At 42.4% G+C, this 20,122-nt stretch overlaps 1 protein-coding gene across 6 annotated transcripts in view; it reads left to right on the top strand.

Annotated features, from left to right (window-relative positions):
- The window catches only part of cicb (capicua transcriptional repressor b), a 40,902-nt gene extending 22,060 nt beyond the window's left edge, over positions 1-18,842 (top strand). For 3 of the 6 annotated variants that reach the window (XM_013910531.1, XM_013910529.1, XM_013910530.1), the window contains 19 exons: positions 1,591-1,740; positions 1,894-2,068; positions 2,711-2,822; positions 2,939-3,121; positions 3,219-3,351; positions 3,444-3,622; positions 3,955-4,093; positions 4,783-4,880; positions 4,980-5,970; positions 6,068-6,207; positions 6,335-6,495; positions 10,434-10,624; positions 13,686-14,144; positions 14,252-14,601; positions 14,725-14,882; positions 14,971-15,131; positions 15,331-15,465; positions 16,394-16,537; positions 16,643-18,842. In XM_013910531.1, coding sequence (XP_013765985.1) covers positions 1,591-1,740; positions 1,894-2,068; positions 2,711-2,822; positions 2,939-3,121; positions 3,219-3,351; positions 3,444-3,622; positions 3,955-4,093; positions 4,783-4,880; positions 4,980-5,970; positions 6,068-6,207; positions 6,335-6,495; positions 10,434-10,624; positions 13,686-14,144; positions 14,252-14,601; positions 14,725-14,882; positions 14,971-15,131; positions 15,331-15,465; positions 16,394-16,537; positions 16,643-16,932 — 4,349 coding nt within the window. In that variant the 3' untranslated portion in view covers positions 16,933-18,842. The remainder of the gene's footprint in view (positions 1-1,590; positions 1,741-1,893; positions 2,069-2,710; positions 2,823-2,938; positions 3,122-3,218; positions 3,352-3,443; positions 3,623-3,954; positions 4,094-4,782; positions 4,881-4,979; positions 5,971-6,067; positions 6,208-6,334; positions 6,496-10,433; positions 10,625-13,685; positions 14,145-14,251; positions 14,602-14,724; positions 14,883-14,970; positions 15,132-15,330; positions 15,466-16,393; positions 16,538-16,642) is intronic. The other 3 variants (XM_005731832.1, XM_013910532.1, XM_013910533.1) reach the window with 3 other exon arrangements.
- The last annotated feature ends 1,280 nt before the right edge of the window (positions 18,843-20,122 follow it).

Here is a 20,122-nt window from a genome sequence, read left to right as displayed (position 1 = left end):
TTGGACATTAAGCAGATTCACAGTAGTTGGAAATAGAAGAATCACTTGAGCTGTGATCAGCCCACTTTGCTTGTTGGAGCGCTGTTTTACCCTGATCGATACGGCGCTCTGTAGCTGTGCGAGTCCGGGACTTCATGTGCTTCTCAGTACCTGCCGAGCCCCACCTGCTCAAAACCGTGTAGTAGCGCAGAGCACGTTTTGACATGGCCCAGAAGGACTGCGTAGTTTCCGGGTGGCTGTATCAATCCAGGCCGTGGATGGGCTCGAGGCCTTGTTAACCCCTTCATGCCCGGGCTGCTGTAGTAATGTAAACAAACAGGGAGAGAGGGCATCGGGGGTAATTAGACCAAAGGGAGGCGGAACCCTGCCTTCGATCATAATCGTCTTTTTTCAGTGGCTCGTCTGTACACCGCTACATTCGCACAAATGTAACATTATTTAGTTTTTTCTTACGAATCGTTTACAGTACACCCTGTCCACTGATGTTTGTTCCGTGTTTCCTTTATTAGATTGCGGCATACTGCGATACGGATATATGGACTCTTATCTCGTATTTTAGTTAGGTTAAAAATAAATAAATAAGGATACCTCTTGAAGACCTCATCATGTCGGGAAGTGATGCAGTTATTCTTCTGAATGATGGCTGCAACCTGTAGGGATGAAAGGGATCCAGACACACTATGAGCTTCCCAGATTTTTGGAGTAAACATGTTCTCTTACCTGGATATCTACATGTTATAGAAGAAAGATTTTAAAAGGACTCATTATCATTACGTTTTTAAAAAAAGATTTTTTCTTTTGAAAACATCAAGGATTTCTTTCAACAATGTTCTCATCAGAGAATCCTCAGTATCTTCGCCAAGGATTAAGCATGTTTGGTTAGTCCATATCTTATTGTTTACCTGAAGTGTAATGCAGGTACACAGTGTAATGCCTTTCTGAGTGTTTTTGTTAATGTATGAAGCATTTTTATCTAGAGATTCTTTCTTTCTTTCTTTCTTTCTTTCTTTCTGTCTTTCTTTGTTTTATTTATGACATTTGGTAATGGCTTCTGTTCTCCATTCAGCCTGTTATTGGGAACAGAGAGTCCTTTTGTACATCTGCAGTTTTTGGAATGATTTAACCAGTTTAGTGGATGGAGGTCTGATCTGTTACTGTGGCAGTACTGATATTACTGGTAGCTTTCGAAGCACTGGTTCTTTCTTATTCTGCCATGTAACCACCGACCTTTACCTACTATCCCAGATGTTATCCAGCCTGTGGTTAGATGGCTAAAATGCAAGATGCTACTGTGGCCAAAGTACTACTGCAAGAAGTACTCTGTTGTTGTCTGTCTGATTTTTAGTATTTTTTGTTGTTTTTCCATCCAAAATAATATAACATTTGTGCTTGATCACATTGTAAACTAATTGGTCATTGAGTAGGAATGCGACTGTTGTGTAAGTGTTACAGTGACTCCTCTAAATAAGTAAGCTGTTTCTTGATTTGTTAGTACGAATGACAGATTGTTTTGAATCTGAATTCAAGGCAAGGCCTCATATTGTGAATTTTATCAGGTAAATTAATCTGAATTCCTTTTATCTTCTGCAGTGTGGACCAATGTAGAGCCCCGGTCAGTTCCAGTCTTCCCTTGGCATTCATTGGTCCCCTTTCTGGCACCTACCCAATCAGATGCTACTTGTCAGCCAGGAGAGGGCCAGCACCCAGTCAACCACCCTCAAGCAGCCAGTCTGAAGACGGGTAATGTTTATATTAAGACTGACCTAGAAGCTGTAAGGAGGGGGAGGGGGGGGGAGAGAAAGGTGTTGTCACCAGTTTCGGGTTATTTTCCTTTGAAACTTCAGCAGCATTTACTGCTTTCTTTGCCCTGAATAATTTGTTGTTTTTCCTCAGAGTGTCAGGGGGTGGCAGCGCTGCCACAGGAGCCTGCAGAGGCACCTCCCACTGTAGAGAGAGGTCCCCCATCAAGGCCTCCCCCTGCTTCAGATGAGCCGCCTCCAGAGAAAGAGAAAGGAGATACAGAGAGGGAGAGGCCTGACAGTGAAACTGAGAGTGATGTGGATGACCCGTAAGACTTACTTTCTTTCTTTCTTTCTTTCTTTCTTTCTTTCTTTCTTTCTTTCTTTCTTTCTTTCTTTCTTTCTTTCTTTCTTTCTTTCTTTTCACTGTATTGGGATTTTGTGGGTAAATCTGTCAGGCTAAAAGAACACAGAGAAATAGAGGTAGCACAAACCCTCATGTTTTATCTGTTAAAGTGGTTATGTATTTGTCCAAGCCAGCTTTCACAGTAATTTTCTGTGTGGTGCTGTGTACCCACACATACAGTAAGGGAGTGTGATATTTTCTGTATCCTTGCGCTAATTTGGGCAGAAGAGCTCAATGCCAGAACAAAGCAGATGGGAACAAAAGCATTCCATCTCTGGTTTCTATCACTATATGAAAGGCAGTGGCCAGGCTGTCAGACATTGAAATGGATTAGCTATCTGCTGAATCTGCTGCTGTATCTCATGGGAGATGAACTACTTGTGCTCAGTGTCTACATCTCATAGACTCGCAGCCTTAAGGTAAATAATACCTGATGTTAAGTAGAAAATTACCGGGTTTTTAAATATTAGAGATGGAAAGAGAAGAAGTGCTAATGGGCCAGCCTCCATGCGGGTATGGAAAATTAAAGATTATAGACCCAGAGATGTTTTTCTGTCTCCTTTAGCTTCCTTCCAGGAGTCGTACAAGAGCAGCCTCTCTCTACATCACCAGGAAAGAGACGTACTCAGTCGCTCAGTGCACTGCCCAAAGATGGAGACAAGAGCAGCCCTGGAAAGGTGGTGTTTGTCTTTTTTTTTTTATTCACTGCATCCACAAAAACACAATTCTCAGTGTGTCCTTAATTAAGACATGTCACGTAATATCTGACTGTTTTTCTTGCTCACTCTTTCAGAGGGAGAAGGACCACATCAGGCGACCAATGAATGCATTTATGATTTTCAGCAAGCGCCATCGAGCATTGGTTCACCAGCGTCACCCGAACCAGGACAACAGGACAGTCAGCAAGATTCTTGGGGAATGGTGGTACGCTCTAGGACCTAAAGAGAAACAGAAGTACCATGATTTGGCTTTCCAGGTATCCAGATGCATACAGAAAGATGTACATAATTTTAGAAAAATGGTTCAGTCGTATATCAGTTTAGATGCATACCTGTCCCTTCTCTTGGTCTCAGGTCAAAGAGGCCCACTTCAAGGCCCACCCAGACTGGAAGTGGTGCAATAAAGACAGAAAGAAGTCCAGCTCTGAAGGTCGTGGGGTACCAGGGAGCAAAGACATCAGAGAGAGGAGCATGTCTGAATCCACAGGTTGGTCAATATATGCAGCATACATTTACAGAGATTCTCATATGCCCGTTATTCTTCAAGTCCTTATCAGTGATATTTTTGCCTTGGGATAGAGCCCCATTCTGTTGAGCTGAAGGGTGTCAGTCCAGGACTGGTGGGCGTGTCCGAGAGGACTACAGGAGAGGGCCATGCGAGCCAGCTTACTCGCCCCAGAGCCTTCTCCCAAAGTGCTGTGCACAGCCTGGAGCGGAGTGACAGGGGTAATACGCAAGCCCTTGCAGAACTGGCACAGGTGAGAGAGGAGAACAGCTCATCAACTGAGAACGATGAATATTGAATGTTGAAGCTTAGTATTTTCTTTTTAAAGAATAAATGAAAGGCAGCCATTACTGCTACCAGTGCAGTCAGAAATTTAAAGATGTGTTTTGTGAATTCATTTTGTGTTCCCAGCAATAGAAGATGTTTTCTACTTTTGCTTTCCACAAACATGAAAAAACTGTTTTGGCAGTAGGATGGTGCATTTTCAGTCCCAGACTGGCATCTTGAACACATTTAACACATTGTTACATCAAACCCAAATAAGGTTACAACAAGAAGGTCATCCTAATATGTCTTTTTTCTCAGATGTGTGGGGATGGTGGCAATCAGTTCTCGAGCCATGCCCCTCCTTTGGCACAGTCTCAGCGTGGGGTCAGCGAGGACATGACCAGTGATGAGGAGCGCATGGTCATCTGTGAGGAGGAGGGAGATGATGATGTCATTGGTGAGAAATGAATACTACTGTGCTCATGCAGCCATATTAGATTAGAGCAATTAATGTGTTAGTAAACTGCTTCCAGCAGCACTGAACCACACTGCGTATTGTCATCTTCTGTATGTTTAAAAAAAACAAAACACCCACTCAGTACTAAGAGGTAATGTCAGCAGTTAGTTCCTTGTGAAACAGTCACATGTTGTTTATTCTCTCTTGTTATTGGCCACTTTGACATTTCAGATTTTAAGAAGTGAGAGCAGTTTCAGACATGCCCCAATTATCTGGTTATTTAAACGGTAATTATGAGCAGCTGAGTGTGAAAAACTGTTCACGTCAGCTTCTCGCTTGTAATTACAAGTCTGAAGTTTCAGGTATCACTGACATTAACAATATCCTTGCTAAATGGCTGCAAATGCACATCATCTGGGATTTGCATTAGAAATAAAATAAAAAATAATACAGCGAGTTCAACCTCTTTTGAAAGAGCTTAACTCTGTAACAGCAAAAATGGCTAATTAAAGTTGTCTAACTGGTCTGACTACAAGATTGCAATGCAAGCTGACAACCTTGGATAAAAGGTGTTCTCTGCTTTCTCCCAGCATTACATGAATGCATCACAAGTTTTCCCTGATCTTTTGAGTGGATGTTAAATTTTAAGGAATATCAAGTGTAGCAGGAGTGTGTGCTTCTTTCCACAGAGGACCCTTATCCCAGCAGCTCCATAGACCTCAAGTGTAAGGAACGTGTGACTGACAGCGATAGTGAGAACGGTTCGGGTGATGAAAGCGATCGAAAGGTAATGGCATTGATAGCTATCAGTTTAACACACACAGATTTCTTGAAACATTTTAAAGGTGATTATCCTGTGTAACATCTGTATATTTGTCCTTTTCAGAGAGTTTTTGCTCCAGTCATTTGCTCTTCTGCTTCCTCCTCTTCCTCACACCATACTCCTCATGGTAGGAGCGTCTCACTGTCCTCCTACCCCACCACCAAGCGCTATGATGAGGGGAGATCAGGAGGGGGAGCATTTATGGACCACAGGAGGAAGGAAAGAGCAGAGGGAGAGAATAAGGATGCATTTGGAGGGGAGGAAGGTGGAAGTGGGCAAGCCACTTCTCTCTCCCTTTCTTCTGGTCAGTCAGTCATGTCCACTTCTCCAGCCGGAGGGCCTCTTCCCTCATCAGTAAGTTCGCTGGGGGCGAACCCACTCCTTAGGGTGGCCTCTACAGTGGTGACCAATGTAATGCGTCCTGTTATCAGCACACCGCTCCCTATCGCTAGCAAACCTAGAGATGGAGCCACTTCATCCAACCCTCACCCTTCCGAAAGGAAGTCTCTGACTCCCCAGCAGCAGCCACAACTCTTGATTGGTTCAGCTTCAGGAGGCGGGGCCACAGCCACAGGGGGTGGGTACTATTCTTCGTCATCACCCAGTCCAGCTATGGGTCCAGGTGGTGTAGTGACTAATTTAGTGTTAGGAGGGGCTTTGCCTCCCCAACCCTCTATACAGCTTGTAACCCCCTCCCCACAACCCCAGCCATCTCAGCCGCAGGCTCTTCCACCCACTGCTGTTTCAGCTCAGCATAGCCAAACCAACGGGCCCCTGCCTCTGCCCCTGCTTCAGCCCCAGTTCCTTCCTGCTTCCTCCCTGGCACCCCCTGGGAGTAAGGCCATCACTCAAGTCCAGTACATTCTGCCTACCCTACCTGCCAACACCAACCCAAAGAGTCCACCTCAGCAGCTCAGCCAGCCAACCAGTGTCTTCAACCTGCCCACAGCTCCACCGACACATGTGTCCTTGGCCAATGGAAAGCAACAGGGTACAAGTCCACTGACGGGATACACGTCCAGCTCAGCAGTCGGAGTCGGCCCAGGAACTAGAGGTGAAAGCTCTAACAGGAGACACAGCACTGGAGCTAATAGTCTGTGTTGACTTCTAATGAAATGCTCATTCCCCCTGTTTATCCGCGTTTTCATCAGTGCAAGCACAGTCTCCGGCGCTCCAGGGTAAAATGCTTGTTCCCATGGCAACAGTGCGGACTGCGCCAGCACCTGCCCAGCAGTTTCCGATTGTGGCTCCACCTCTTCCTGTCCAGAATGGAGCTCAGTCCGGAAGCAAGGTCAGCGGTGCTTCACTGATGATGTGTTTTTAAACTGTAGTCATTTTCTTATTAAAGCTTTATCTGAGCAAAGCTGCAAATAAACATTTGTGTTGGTTCTTCTATCTTTATTTTTTTCCCCCCCCAGATCATCCATATAGCTCCTATGCCCGTTGTTCAATCTCAGCTGCCTCAGGGTGGAGCAGTACATCCTGCCAGCCCCTTCCCTGTAACAGTGGGCACAGCTGCTGTGGTAGCACCAGGATCAGCCCCCTCCCAGGCTGTTCTAGTGCCACCAGCACCTACAAGGTAGGAGATATCAAACTGCAGTGAGACAGTGAATATGAATATGGGACCAATAGTTCACCAATAGCACTTGGTGACAGTGGGGAGGAAGGACTCCTCTTTAAAAGAAAGAGACCTATATCAGAAACAGCTCTAAGGAGGGGCGGCACTCTGCTGTAACCAGCTGGGGGTTGGGAAAGTAGATGAAACCAGAAAGAGGAGTGCAGAGATCCCATAAAGAACAAGGAACGAAATAAACACCACCATCACCATGTTGGCACTCTTTAAAAATCATTAAAAAATATTTTTAATTGTGTGCTTGTTTGTAACCTTGTGGTGTCCTATCTTTGTTCTTAATTAGAATCAGTAACAAAATTTCTTTAGGTGCAAAATATAGTAATGTGATTAAAAAGAAAAAAGTTAATGTGTTGAAAACAGAAAATGTTAGTATTTAAAGAACTTATATCATGTCTGCTGCCTTATTATGACAGCTGAGTAATAATAACACATGCACAGCTAATTCCTCCAACTGTTTCTTATGAGAAAGAAAGCATGATCTGTTGAATAGCCCTTTGAGCCAAAATTAAAAGAGGCATAAGAAAAGCGTTTTGTTCACTGAGAACATTGTTGATCTGGCAGTGCAGGGCAACAATAGAAGAAGAAAAAAAAAAAACTCATCTGAAAAGCACCGTCGATTTACCCACATTTGCCCCCCTCTTTGGATTTTCTTTCATTCCACTCACTTTAAAAATGAAAATCCAGTAAATGCTTTACCTATAAATTACACAGCATGTGAGCAAGATGAGGAATTACCCGGCAGCCAAATGTTGACCTATCTGTTTCCCATTTTTCATAGCTAACTGGAACAGCTTTAGTGCTGTCAGCCTGTGTTAAACACATTTTAAATTCTAGTTAATAAATGAAGTGAAACTTCCAGTGTGGTTATTGGGGCTCTTTGTCACTACTCACAGTATTTCTAAACTTTCCACTGCTGTTCATAACAGACGTGTTTGAACTGACATAAAGCATTTATATAATGGAGACTGATGTTTGACAGCTTAAAAGCTATTTTCTAACAGATAGATAAACCCAGCAATGCAACACATCACATGTCTGAGAGCAGCTGTAAACAAATGTGCCAGTAAGGCTTGACTCAGCTCTGATTAATAAGCACTCATTTATAAACATATGCCAGCCCTTGTGCACCCTAGTCCCCAGTATCCCTGAGCTGCAGTTGATCTCTGTAATTGTTCACTTATTGGAAGTGTCTTTGCATTTGGGCTGCAACAATTCATCAAGTAACTCGATTACAAAAAAATCTTTGAGGCAAATTCTTGGCTTCGATGCTTCGTTTGCACTCAGTTGTCACCGTGTAAGCGTGAGCGTTTCACCCACATTTGTGACTAAAAATAGACCCGCAGTAGGAATGTATTTAGGAGCACGTGTGAACAAAAAGTATTATAATATTAAGGTCATGCAGCCCCCAGTTTTTCCACAAAAAGACTGATAGTACAACAGCAGCAGTGAAGATGATGCTGTCGTAGTTTAATGTGGAGCTGTCGTCAAGACGCTCAGGTGGCGTAAAAGAAAACAGCATTTGTTACTTTAATCACTGTAAAAACCTTTACTTGGAAAAAGCTGCATGCAAAGCTTTAAACCCACCTGTTCAACAAGCTGCAACGTTTTAGCTGCTCACATCCACCGCCATTTATCTTAGACTACAAGCTATCTACGTTAGTGCTATAGAAGTTCACATAAAATATGCAGATGAGCTGTTAACCTAATTTAATACATTTAATTTAAATTAGGCAGATTGATAAAGGCTGCAGCTGGCCACTTTCTATCACAGTGATACCTGCAGCAAGCAGGGGCGAATCTAAAGGGGGGTATAGGGTGTACTAAACCCCGTACCTTCCTTTACAGCTTATTTCAAGGCTCTAGTAATGTAAAATATATATAAAAATAAAAACAAAAGTTAAAACAAAATTCAAAAGTTGCTTTTGTGTTTTTTGTTTGCATGGGCAAGTGAAACTCTCAGCCACTGACCTGGGGCTGTTAGGTTGAACACTGAATTATTATTATCACTAATTATCATTAATCATTGATTATTATTGGAACAACCTCCCTCAAAATAGTAGGCAGGCATGCTCTGTGGAGGTTTTTAAAACTAAGTTGAAGACATTTGTTCACCCTATCTTACATGTCTTAATTTCTATGTCTTTTACTTTTTAAATTCTTACTGTTTTTAACTTGTATTGTGTTTTTACTTGTACTGCTATTTATCCCTTTTCATTTATTCATCTTTTTAGTTTCAAATAGCTGTACAGCACTTTGTTTTAAAGCGCTTTATAAATAAAGTTATTATTATTATTATTAACATCTACACCATCAGAACATCCGTTTTCTGAATTGGGACATGCTGCAGCTCAGCACATGGCAAACAGTTCAGTTCAGAGAACGTTTTTCTTCATTGCAATGACCACATACAAGACTTAAAAACACATACACGTGAACACACAGCAAATGTACCTCATCCAGGAGGTACAATCCTGTCAGAACTCAGTCTGAAGTCTGTTGATTTTATGTACCTTTTTTTAAAACATTTTTTATTGCCAACTGTCCAGGGTGTACCCTGTATCCCCCCCTATGATAGCTGCGATAGCTCCAGATTTCTGTATTTGTTATCTGTCTATTGTTGCATTTTTAATTTTTATTTTAATTTAGCAGTTTAGTTCTGTGGATGGGTGTTTAATTCAGTTAAACTATTAAAATTTGTAATTTCTAAAGTGTAAACCAATAAGCAATCTCATTAATAAGGCAAAAGTATTTCTTATCCGATAACTTACTTAATTGATAAGATACTCGATTAACAAAGAAATCAATAGCTGCAGCCGTATTTTGCAGGCTTTCTGCATATGACAGATGTGCTGTATATATATATATATACACATAAATACTTAGAGGGAACACGTTGATCCTCCCTTTACAGGTTTGCTGCTGTGCTTTCTTTGATGCAACATTAAAATGGAGAAGGCAAGCCACGCGTGCAGCTTCATTCACAATCTGTAGTAAACATCAGTTAACCAGCGATAATTCCCTGAAATCATTTTGAGCTTAAAGACATGCTCTGTCTCCGTGTGCACTCAATTTGGTTACTTCCAAAATAGAAGTTAATCAGAAGGAGTGTTTTTACATGACGATTTTGCCCACTGGCTAGATAATAAAAGGTTTATTCAACAGTTTTAGACCAAATGAAATACTTTCTAAATGGGCCAGTTTATGCCTTCCAAGGTTTTAAAAAAAGGCACTTTAATTCCAAACAGGCTTTTACTGCAGTTAATGGGGAAATAAAACTCTGAGTAATCACCGACAATATTATAAGTTAACAGCTGAGTTATTAAAAAACAATATGCTATCTTTTCCTTGCAGCATATAAGCTGAAGCTGTGTAGCTTCTCCATATTTCCTGTAACACAGTGAGCAGACAACACGAGAAACCGAAATTCCAGTAGGGGTGCAGCTGTAACACTACAGCTCTATTCTGGATATGTTAGTCATGCTGCTGGTGGCCCAAGTTGCCTCTGCCTGCCACCCCCACACTACCTCTCATCTCCTCTCTCACACACACACACACACACACACACGCACACGCACGCACGCAGCACTAGTTATCTAGTGCTACTTGCTGTGATGTACACTCACCAACTGACCCTCACTGCAGCACTTCTCTTTTTGTCTTCCTCTTTCCTTCTAATCGTGTCTCTGTTCCCTGCACTCTCAGTCTGCCTCATTATTCTACTGTAACATGGGCTGTCGCTGCCTCTGCACCCTTCCTGACATTTCTTATTACAATAAATGTCATCCTCCTTCCGCATGCTTCTTCTTCTTCTTGCCTTCTTCTTCTGTTGTTGTTTTTTTCATTTTATAATAATCACCTCACCTGTATCTGTACCTCCTGTCCAGGATCACCTACGTCCAGTCCACTCCAGGGGTACCATCCACCTTGCCTCTAGTCTCCAATGCAACAGCCTCCTCCCCTTCGCAGCAAGCTCTGCCAGTTCCTGGGTCTGCATACGTACCCGCGCCCCTTGCAACTCTTGGGTTCACAGCCATTGCCCCGCCTGGACAGACGCTTGTACAGCCGCTGATTGCAGGTCAGAGCCGTGGAAAAAATAATCCAAAGATCCTGGGTTGTTTTTTTGTTTTGTTTTTAATACAGCAATTCTGTATTTTGAATACATCATACTGTGTGGGTCACATATGGCCCTCTGAATAATGTTGATGTAACAATGCCAGCATCAAAGTGCATTGATGACTGATGACCTTTTCTGCTAGCTGAAACATACACTAACCCTGCATTCATGTGCTCTTTGGATGGTCCTGAGTTCAAAATATCTGCTTTAAGTAAAACATTGATAGCTTCTTCGTGTTTAGAATTATTTTATTATAGGCTTTTAGGCTAATAAATAACGAATCTAGGTCACTGTACGAGGAGGTCAACAAATCGTTAAAAACTGTCACATGACAAAGTAAATTCATTTTTATCATTGTTAAACAAATTCTTCTAATGTTCACTTTACATGGTGGATATGATGTTTTTGAGGATGAGATCAACAACTCAACTTTCCCTGACTTTCCAAGTTGCTTTTTCATCTTGGTTTAGCATTCATTTGAATTTTTAGCAGTAACACTACACTAAAATTACAAAACACAGGTTGTTACTGGTCGATGGCACACTTCGTTACACAACAGTGTCAAAGACGTTGAGAAAAGCTGGAGGACAAACCTTTTTGTAAACAATGATTTACTACAAAACCATTTGTAAAGCTAGTTTTTGGTGAAGAGGAGCGCTGACAGAACGTCCTGAGTTCAGGGTTAGAGGACCTGCAGGGGAGAGCTGCACAGCCGGGAAGCAGCATGATCAAAGCACCTGGAAATGCAAAGAGCAACACAGCAGAGATGTAGAGGAAAAGAGGGTCTCGGCTAAGATCTTACATCAGCTGGCCGAAGCTGTTACGGTGTTGGGGTATATGGTGTCAGCTGTGGGGGGAAAATGGATGATTTTGTGCCCTCATGAAAGCTCATGTTAATAGTCTGAATTGGGGGATGTTTCTTTCCGTTTAAATGTGGTGCTCCTGCCTCCACATGTAGGCAAGGTAGCCCCTCACTCTGACCCAGAAAACAGGTTTTCCAATGCTCTTACCTAATATATGAAATCTACTAGACTATTATGTCTCTGAGTATTTCCATGAGCTTATACAGTTACAGGCCACAGTGAGCAAAGTTCACAAACTTGTTTAACTCTTGGCCCAAGTTGTAAATTCAGTCTATTTATAGAGCACAGGGTTCAACAGCTTTTACTATCAAGAGCCAGTTTGGACCCGAAGACAAAAATGAAAGTAAATATAACTTAATGTGGTGTAAAAATAAGAGATATAACAAAGGTGACACAGCATTTTAAGTATACATTAACATTACTAATAAGGGTCAATCTTTTACCACTCGTTAGTTCTCTGCAGTAGGCTGTTTATGATTATTCAGTCCGTTAACAATCCCTTTTCATTACAATAATAAATGTTTTTGATTCATTTAGACCACCATTGGGGGGAAAAAAGAGAAATGATTTACTTTTTAAACTTTTAGCACCAACAAAATGGAACAGTTGTCAAGTGGAAATGTCCAGTAGCTATGAAGACACACAGGCCATTTTGAATCCTACCTGTGTTTGTACAAATGCTTAAGTTTAGCCTGTTTTGATAACAAATGAAGCTTAAAAAAAGGCCCGTTCCCATTTTAACTAAACTAAACCTTACCTAATCAAAAACAGCCATTTTATAGGCTAAAGTTCAGCTGTAGAAATCCATGTCCATGCACTCTTCCATTCCCCATTTTCCTCTCTGACTTTTCATTTTTGGATTTGTAGTACACAACATACTTGCGTTTATATAGTAGTTTTCTAGTCTTATTAGCCACTCGAGCACTTTAGACTAAAATTCACATTATAAAGCTTTTTCACTCTGTACACTTTTATCATAGCCAGTTAGAGTCACCACTTAACCTAACATGTATGTGTGTAGACTGTGGGAGGAAGCCAGAGGCAAAGGGAAAACATGCAAAGTGCACACAGAAAGCACATTTGACAGAGATGAAAAATCTTAATGCAGAACTACATCTCTCAGCTCTTACGAGATATCATATGATTACTGCAGAGTAAGAGAGCGGATATCTCTCGGTATTAGATGTACTGAAGTGCTGGGAAAAGACTAAGCTTGACCTCTTCACCACCTATATATGCATATATAGTAAAAATAAGCCTCTGCATAATTGAATATTGTATACTTCCATTTCATACTCTGTTAGTTAAACAACACGTGGATATTGTTTGCTTCCCAGTGTCTCTTTTCAGTAGTAACCTTCATCTGCGGTAAAACTTTTTCCAGCATTTATTTAGTGCATGGTACTGTGGGAGAGTGGATTCCATCGACTCCATTGAACCGGTGATTTTTTTTATTTTCTTAGGCCAATTTATAAATCACTACTTTATAGAGCTATTGCCAAAATTAAGTCTGATTTTTAACTATTTTTTTATTAACTTGTTAAAAAAATACATGCAACAAACCACAAGAGTCTATAAATAAAGTTATCATTTTCATTTAGGTTAAATGGCCTTTGAATTAAAACACAAATTTTATAATTTAGTCCAAAGCATATATGCATTAAGTAATTTCAGTCATCCATAAATGAAGTGAGTCAGTGTTAATTATGTGTAAATAACCTCATCAGTTACACCCTCAGCCTTGCAGAGCAGCAGAGAAATATACATTAACTTATGAGTAGTTTTGAGTAAAGTAAGCATTAGTGCTGTTAAACCTGGGCTAATCCAGTTTGTACATTTTATTTATTCTCATATGACATGAAGGGAATACATGAACAAAAAGTACTGTTAGCAGTGTTAGCCTGTATTTTTGCCTTTAATATTTGCATTTCTATTTTGCTTAAATACATAAACAAACATATCTCAGTAAAATCTTGGTTCATCGAGTCCAGGTGGAAATCTGGATTGATAGTTGTCAATAAAGACTGTAATTTGTCAGATTATTGAGAGAAGAGAAGGAATAGGTATTCATCGTGTTGAAAATGTCGCAGATCATCATAGCGATGTGGAAAATTATGAGGTTCTTTTTGCCCTCTTGGTTTCCTGTCTCCTTCATCCAGGTCAACCACCACTCCTGGCCACAGCTCAGTCTCCACAGCCCTCCACCTCAGCCCCTGCTTCAGGCTCCGGGGGCCAGATAGTAACTGCCATCTACCCTCCTTCACCTAGCGTCACCATGGCAACAGGGGTGGTCTCCATGGCAGCAGTACCCCCCAGCGTGGTCTACTCTGTCTCCAGCCCGTCGAGCGCTTCTCCCCACATCCTGCCCAAACACACAGCAACCCCCTCCATCATCACGCACCCACATCCGGACAGACAGACTGACAGGCACCTGCCTCCGGACAGACCTGCGGATCGACAAACTGACAGGCAGACGGAGAGGCAGGCAGAACTGCTGACACATTCGGAAAGACAGCTTGAGAGGCAGACGCAGCCCTCCAGCAGCTCAGCGGCGCCTCCCAGTGGCTCTGCTGGCTCCATAAGGCCCTGCAGTCCTTCGCTTCAGATCCAAACACTCGGTACAACTGCACCCACTGTTTTTTAACCTGCCACTAAAGTTCATTGCTTGAATGAGTGAGCAAATACTTTCATTCATAAGTATTTTTATTTCTTTTCTTTTTTACAGGAAGCACACCAGGCACACCCAAACTCACCCTGCTTCCAGTCAGGGTCCCACAGAAAGTGAAGGCAACAGTGGCCACCATTCCCGTAGGCAGCTATGAAGGAGGAGGCCGAGGGAAGGAGAGAGAGCGTGACAAAGACAAGGAGCGAGAGCGGGAGCGAGAGAGAGAGCGAGAAAAGGAGAGGGAAAGGGAAGCTGCAGCCAACAGTCATTTTGCCTTTGATCTTGAACCGCCGGGGCAGACGGCGTCTCCATCAGCACATCCCACAGAGGAACCAGCATCCTCACTGGAGGGCTCCAGTGCTGGAGACTCCTCTGACTCAAGAAACAGGGAAAGCACAACCGCCAAAGAGGTGAGGGAGCATCACATTCTGGCTTTTACTTCAAACACTACCAGAATAAAGTACTGAGCCGTAGTGCACGTGTAGTGCCTCTGTGTTCTTGAATAAAATGCCTGTATTGAATTTCCTGTGCAGGCTGGGTGGAAGGAGTCCCTCCCCTCCTCTCCTCTCCCTCCTCCATCAGCCACAGAGCCCGCCCTGCCACCTCCACAGACTGACAAAGAATGTCCCACACCCAAAAAGGTCAAAGCCCGCCCACCACCTCTGAAGAAGACCTTTGACTCTGTTGATAAGTGAGTTAATGCCTCTGTAAACCTCTGTGTTTGAATTATTGATGGACGGTGTATATATACTGTGTATTCTGTCTTTGTGTGTGTGTTGGACTGGAAGGGTGTTGTCAGAGGTGTACTTTGAGGAACGATTTGCCGAGCTGCCAGAGTTTCGACCCGAGGAGGTTTTGCCGTCACCGACTCTGCAGAGCCTGGCCACCTCACCTCGTGCCATTCTGGGGAGCTATCGCCGCAAGAGGAAGAACTCAACAGGTCACACAAAGCACTTTGGGATACTTTGAGGCTGGTGTCTGTAGAGCAGTTTCTTTGGCTTTCTGCTGATAATTCCTGGACTTCAATAGTGCATTATAATTTTTACTTTAACATCCAAACTGTTGAAAATAATGCTCATTTTATTTATATCTCTCATTGTGTTTGCTTTGATTTACATTTGTCTCCCTTCTGCTTCTAGATTTGGACTCTGCTACAGACGAGCAAATCTCCCCAAAGAGGAAGAGTCGGCGGCGTTCCAGCTGTAGCTCCGAGCCCAGCACGCCTAAAAGTGCCGCTAAATGCGAGGGGGACATCTTCACCTTTGACAGAGCAGGTAGAGCACACAGAACAGCAAGGACAAGATGCAATATTCTCATATACTTAAAGTGGACCTGTCACTTCCAGCTTTGCATGATTCACAGTTCAGAATTAGTGCAGACTAAAGCAAGCTGATTTAGCTCCTCCCACTTAAGCCAGTTTTCTTCTCATTGGCTGCCTGTCACACACAGATCAGAGCAGGTGGGGCTCCTGTGATCACAGCCAGAAATTAGATCTGTTCTCAGTAACATCATAAAGACAGGAAATTAGAAAGACTGTCTATACCTATGGCCTTTATAGCAGTACGAAGCCTGAGCTTTAGGTTCACAAGGTTCAGTAATCTCTACAGTTCGATCATACCGTTGTCCTCCTTGGTGATAGCTGGTAGCTAACACCATCGTTACTGGGGTGAACAGGAAGTAGGTTAAAGTACCCTTTTAAAGAATCGTTGTTCACATTCTGTAATGCCTTAAAAATAAAAATTACATTTAAAAATCAATTCAACTCTTATCAGGATCATAAAAAATAATCTATTTTAATGCATTAATGGGGAAATTAGCTAAAAATCAATGGTAGGCTATTGCTGATCACACTGAATATTATCCCTAATTTTTTACACGCTAACCTCATTATTTTAAACTTGCCTGTTTTTAATATGAACATGCACTATTGTAACAGTGGTATGTGCAAGACAGTTAAGCATGATACTGTAGGTCTCCTTTAATGTTAATAGTTCATAGTGAGCTGTGATGCCTGTCTTGATGTAGAAATGTAACGAGAGGGTTAAGGATTAATGAAGAGCTTGTTTTTAGGTGGGGATTTTTATCTTTTGTGTATTGATGACCTCCTTTTTAAATTCATTTAATTCGTTATTATTTAATGTCACTGTGATGTTAAAATTAATTCAAATTCCTCTCAGGGATCTAATGGTTTATAATCTCCAGCTTCTTTCCCAGCACCAGATGGAGAAGACATCTTGACTGAACTGGAGTTTGATAAGGTGCCGTACACTTCCCTGCGCCGAACGCTGGACCAGAGGAGAGCACTGGTCATGCAGCTGTTCCAGGAGCAGGGCTTCTTCCCATCAGGTAAGACGCACCCACCAACCTTTCTCTCTCTCACACACACAGTCACAGATTTCTGGTTCTTCATTCTGGTTGTAACTTCCTGGTGATTTCATCTTTTGTCTACAGCTCAGGCCACTGCAGCCTTCCAGACGAGATACTCAGATATATTCCCCACCAAGGTGTGTCTGCAGCTGAAGATCAGGGAGGTGCGGCAGAAGATCATGCAGACAGCTGCTCCTTCCGACATCTCTATTTTAGGCGGCTCAGACTCAGCCGGCTCCATCGCTGGACCTTCTGGGTCTCAGTCAGGGGAAGGATCTTTGAGAGCGGGTGGAGACCCACAGGATGAAGACATGGAACACGGGACAGAAGCGAGCCCGGAGGATCCTCGTGATTCACATGATTCTTCTAGATGAGGGGAGCCGGCGAGTTCAATTGACCCAACCGGTGTCTGTGTGCCACCTCCCCCTATGCACTTTTCCTTATCAATAGTCTCCACTCTGCTCTTGCCAGATCACGATTTCTTCCCATCATCGGCATTCGAATTCTGAGAGTGAGAGACATTTGTATGCAATGTCGGGACCTATTTTTTTTAATAATCTGTGACCATTGTACCAAAAAATAAACAAAAAATTTAAAAAGAACATCTTAAAAACCAGTGGCACAAAAACCACCACACATACACCCTGGAAAACTTTGAATTCTCACACTTGAATTAGCACTCTGTATTAACCCACCTTGGAGAAAGCTCCCATTGATGCCAGTAAACGAAGGACCATTGTGTACAGCTGCACTCATTTGCCTTGAAGAAGAAAGTCTTCCCATTTTGGAGGGAGAAACACGCTCAACCCTTTCTGAGACAGTGAAAAGCGGGCGGTTTTAAGAGAAGACGTCGTAGGGTTTGATATTTGTTTTGTTTTTAATAGTTTTAGAGGAGTAAAAGCAGTTCAGTACCTGCTCGAGGAACAAACCTGTACCTAGTGACTAACTGTTGTGAGCTCGTCTTTGTTTTTCTGCTGACATTCGGGGGCTGGGCCCTCAACAGCCAGAATTGATTTGAATTTGACAAGTTGTTGCAGTGGACCTGGAAAAGTTCTTGTGGGGGGGGGTCCACTCATATGTAGACCTTCAGGAGAGGCCTACTGGGAGTGACTGAAAAACTGACTGAAATTTAAGTGGACTTCTGGCAGTGCCATCATTCCTGCAGTTACCTGACTGGCCTCCTCCCTCCTCGCGACTGACCCTAGCACATGCCAGCGGGTAGGGACGAGCATTCCTGTGCCTCTCATTCGCTAGCCATTGAAGGAAGGAATGTCAGAGTCATCGGGCACATCCAGGCTCTTACTCGTAGGACCTCGATCCTCTGTTGCCAAGCAGTTTTATTACCGTTTTGTTTTGGGTTTTTTTTTTTAAAGTAATTTGATTTGTATTTAACATTGTCATATTCACTTTGTTGTTGTACTATTCCTATGGTTACTATTATTATTATTATTATTATTATTACTACTACTACTCATATCATTGCAGTGAATCCCTGTCCTTAGTTCTTTTTATCATTGCGGGCAGATGTTTCCTTTCTTTCTGTTTTTTTGTTTTTATATACTTTTGGAGGCAGGTGAGAGATGCTGCTCCACACCTGTACAGTTCCTCCGTTGTAGTCTTCCCTTGGCTGGCGTCTCACCTCAGCAAGGACCTGCGGTGCAGTTAATCTTTTTTCTTTTATTCTTTTATTATTCGTTTTAACAGAGACAGACCTGACGTGGACCTTTATATTCATTCAGCAGTAATAAGCCGTATGGTTTTTAGACAACCCACACCCACCCCTCCAGCAATGCCTCTCTGTCCCTCGATAAGTTTTACTCTATAGCCTCAACGTACATCTCCTTCCTCCACCCCTTTCCTCCCCTCCTTCCTCCCTTTGTCACTTTATTGCTCTTTCTAGACCTCCCTTTTTTAGGCCGGGCGGAGAGAAACCCGGGGGAAGTGACGGGAGGGTGACAAATCAAAGAGCGCTGGGTGGATATAATACTGGTTGTGTCTTTGTGCAAGACTTGGTTGTGTTGTAAATAATTACTGTAGAGTCAGTAGACTCGTTATATTATTGATAAGGAAAACTGTCATTGAACATAAGTTGACTTTTAAGGCACCATTACTGAAGGTAAAACACATGAAATGGGAAAAAAAGCAACTATAATAAATATGGCTATTAATGTTTTTGTGTTTTACTCCTTGTTTTGCTGTTCCAGTATGCAGGAGAGGAATTTATATAAATTAAGTTTGTATCTGTATCTTTCAGTATGCAAATAAAAATAGGTGTTCAATTAAAGTGATTTTATTGCTGGCATTGTGAAAAGTGGGGTTTTATGGACGATAGATCAGTGGCAGATTAAAGGAAAAACCCAAAGGCACAGTTTTAAGACCATAAACCTTTTTTTCAGCAGGGTTTAAGACTGGGTGTAAACTGTCTGGGAACCAAACATGGTGAGGTGCTGGATGACCTTATACCTTTAGCAGGACAACAGTGCTGCTTAGGATGGAGCTTCAAAGTCTCTGAAACTCCACAGGAGGGATGGAGCGCCAGATTTGCAACATATATTCCCTCATTTGTTGTTTTTATCATGGAAGTGTTCAAATCAGTCATCTTTAAGGTTTTCCTGCACAGAGTAAGGATTCAGGCGAGGTGGTTTGAACTTCTAACTCCCTAACTATGTGATGATATTCATTTTCCAAGTGGGAGAAGGCCCTGGGCTAGATCCAGGACATGCTGGCGAGTTTTTAAGTGCTGTCAAACTCTCTGAGCACCAAGCTTCTCCTTCATACCTTTCCTTGACCTTATTTGTCATCGAGATTGAGCTGGAGGAGGTGGCTGGGGAGAGGGAGGTGTAGGTATCCCTAATTAGACTGCTCCCGCTGTGACAGGACCTGGATAACCATCAGAAGATGAATGAATGAATGAATGAATGGGGAGAAAAAATGTTGCAGCCAGAGCCACAGGAAAACCAGCAGAGTTGTAATAAAGTAAATGTTTTTAAACCTGTTTATTTGAGAATATTCCACTTTTTTTTGTCAGATTGCTGTTGAACGCAACTCATGCAAAGACACCTCAGCCTGTTTCATTGCAGGTTATTATGAACAACTTCAGAGACCCAAAACATGCCAGTGAAAAACCCAAATCAGAGCCACGAGATCTCCTGGCTGTCCACGCTCTTTGCTCTTAAATGTCTCCCACCAACGATGTGAGAAGAGCGGGCGAGGTGAAGGGGATTTCCCTAAAATATGTGTGCCACAATGGCATCGTAAACTTTTGTTATGACCCAACTACCGCTGTACTTATGATGTGCTTTATATTTTAGGGGTACTTTTAATTGCACATTTGATCATCTTAAAAATAAATAATGGACTGGCTGTTTGAAGAGACCACCTCCCATCGTGGTTTGTAAATTCATTTCCCTTGTTCTGGGTCACAGGCAGGAGGACGGAGAAGAGGAGTCGCAGATTAGAAAAATGGGGAATGTGATGAACACTTATGATCTTAAAAAAAAAAAAAGATTTATTAACAAGCCGACCAAACATTTAAACAGAGGAAAACAAAATCACATCCAAATG

The sequence above is a fragment of the Pundamilia nyererei genome, unplaced genomic scaffold (genome assembly GCF_000239375.1).
Source record: "Pundamilia nyererei isolate P.nyererei 1_Seehausen unplaced genomic scaffold, PunNye1.0 scaffold00045, whole genome shotgun sequence".
Lineage (NCBI taxonomy): Eukaryota > Metazoa > Chordata > Actinopteri > Cichliformes > Cichlidae > Pundamilia > Pundamilia nyererei.
Note: the sequence above shows the minus strand (reverse complement) of the source record. Positions and strands in the feature narration are given on the sequence as shown.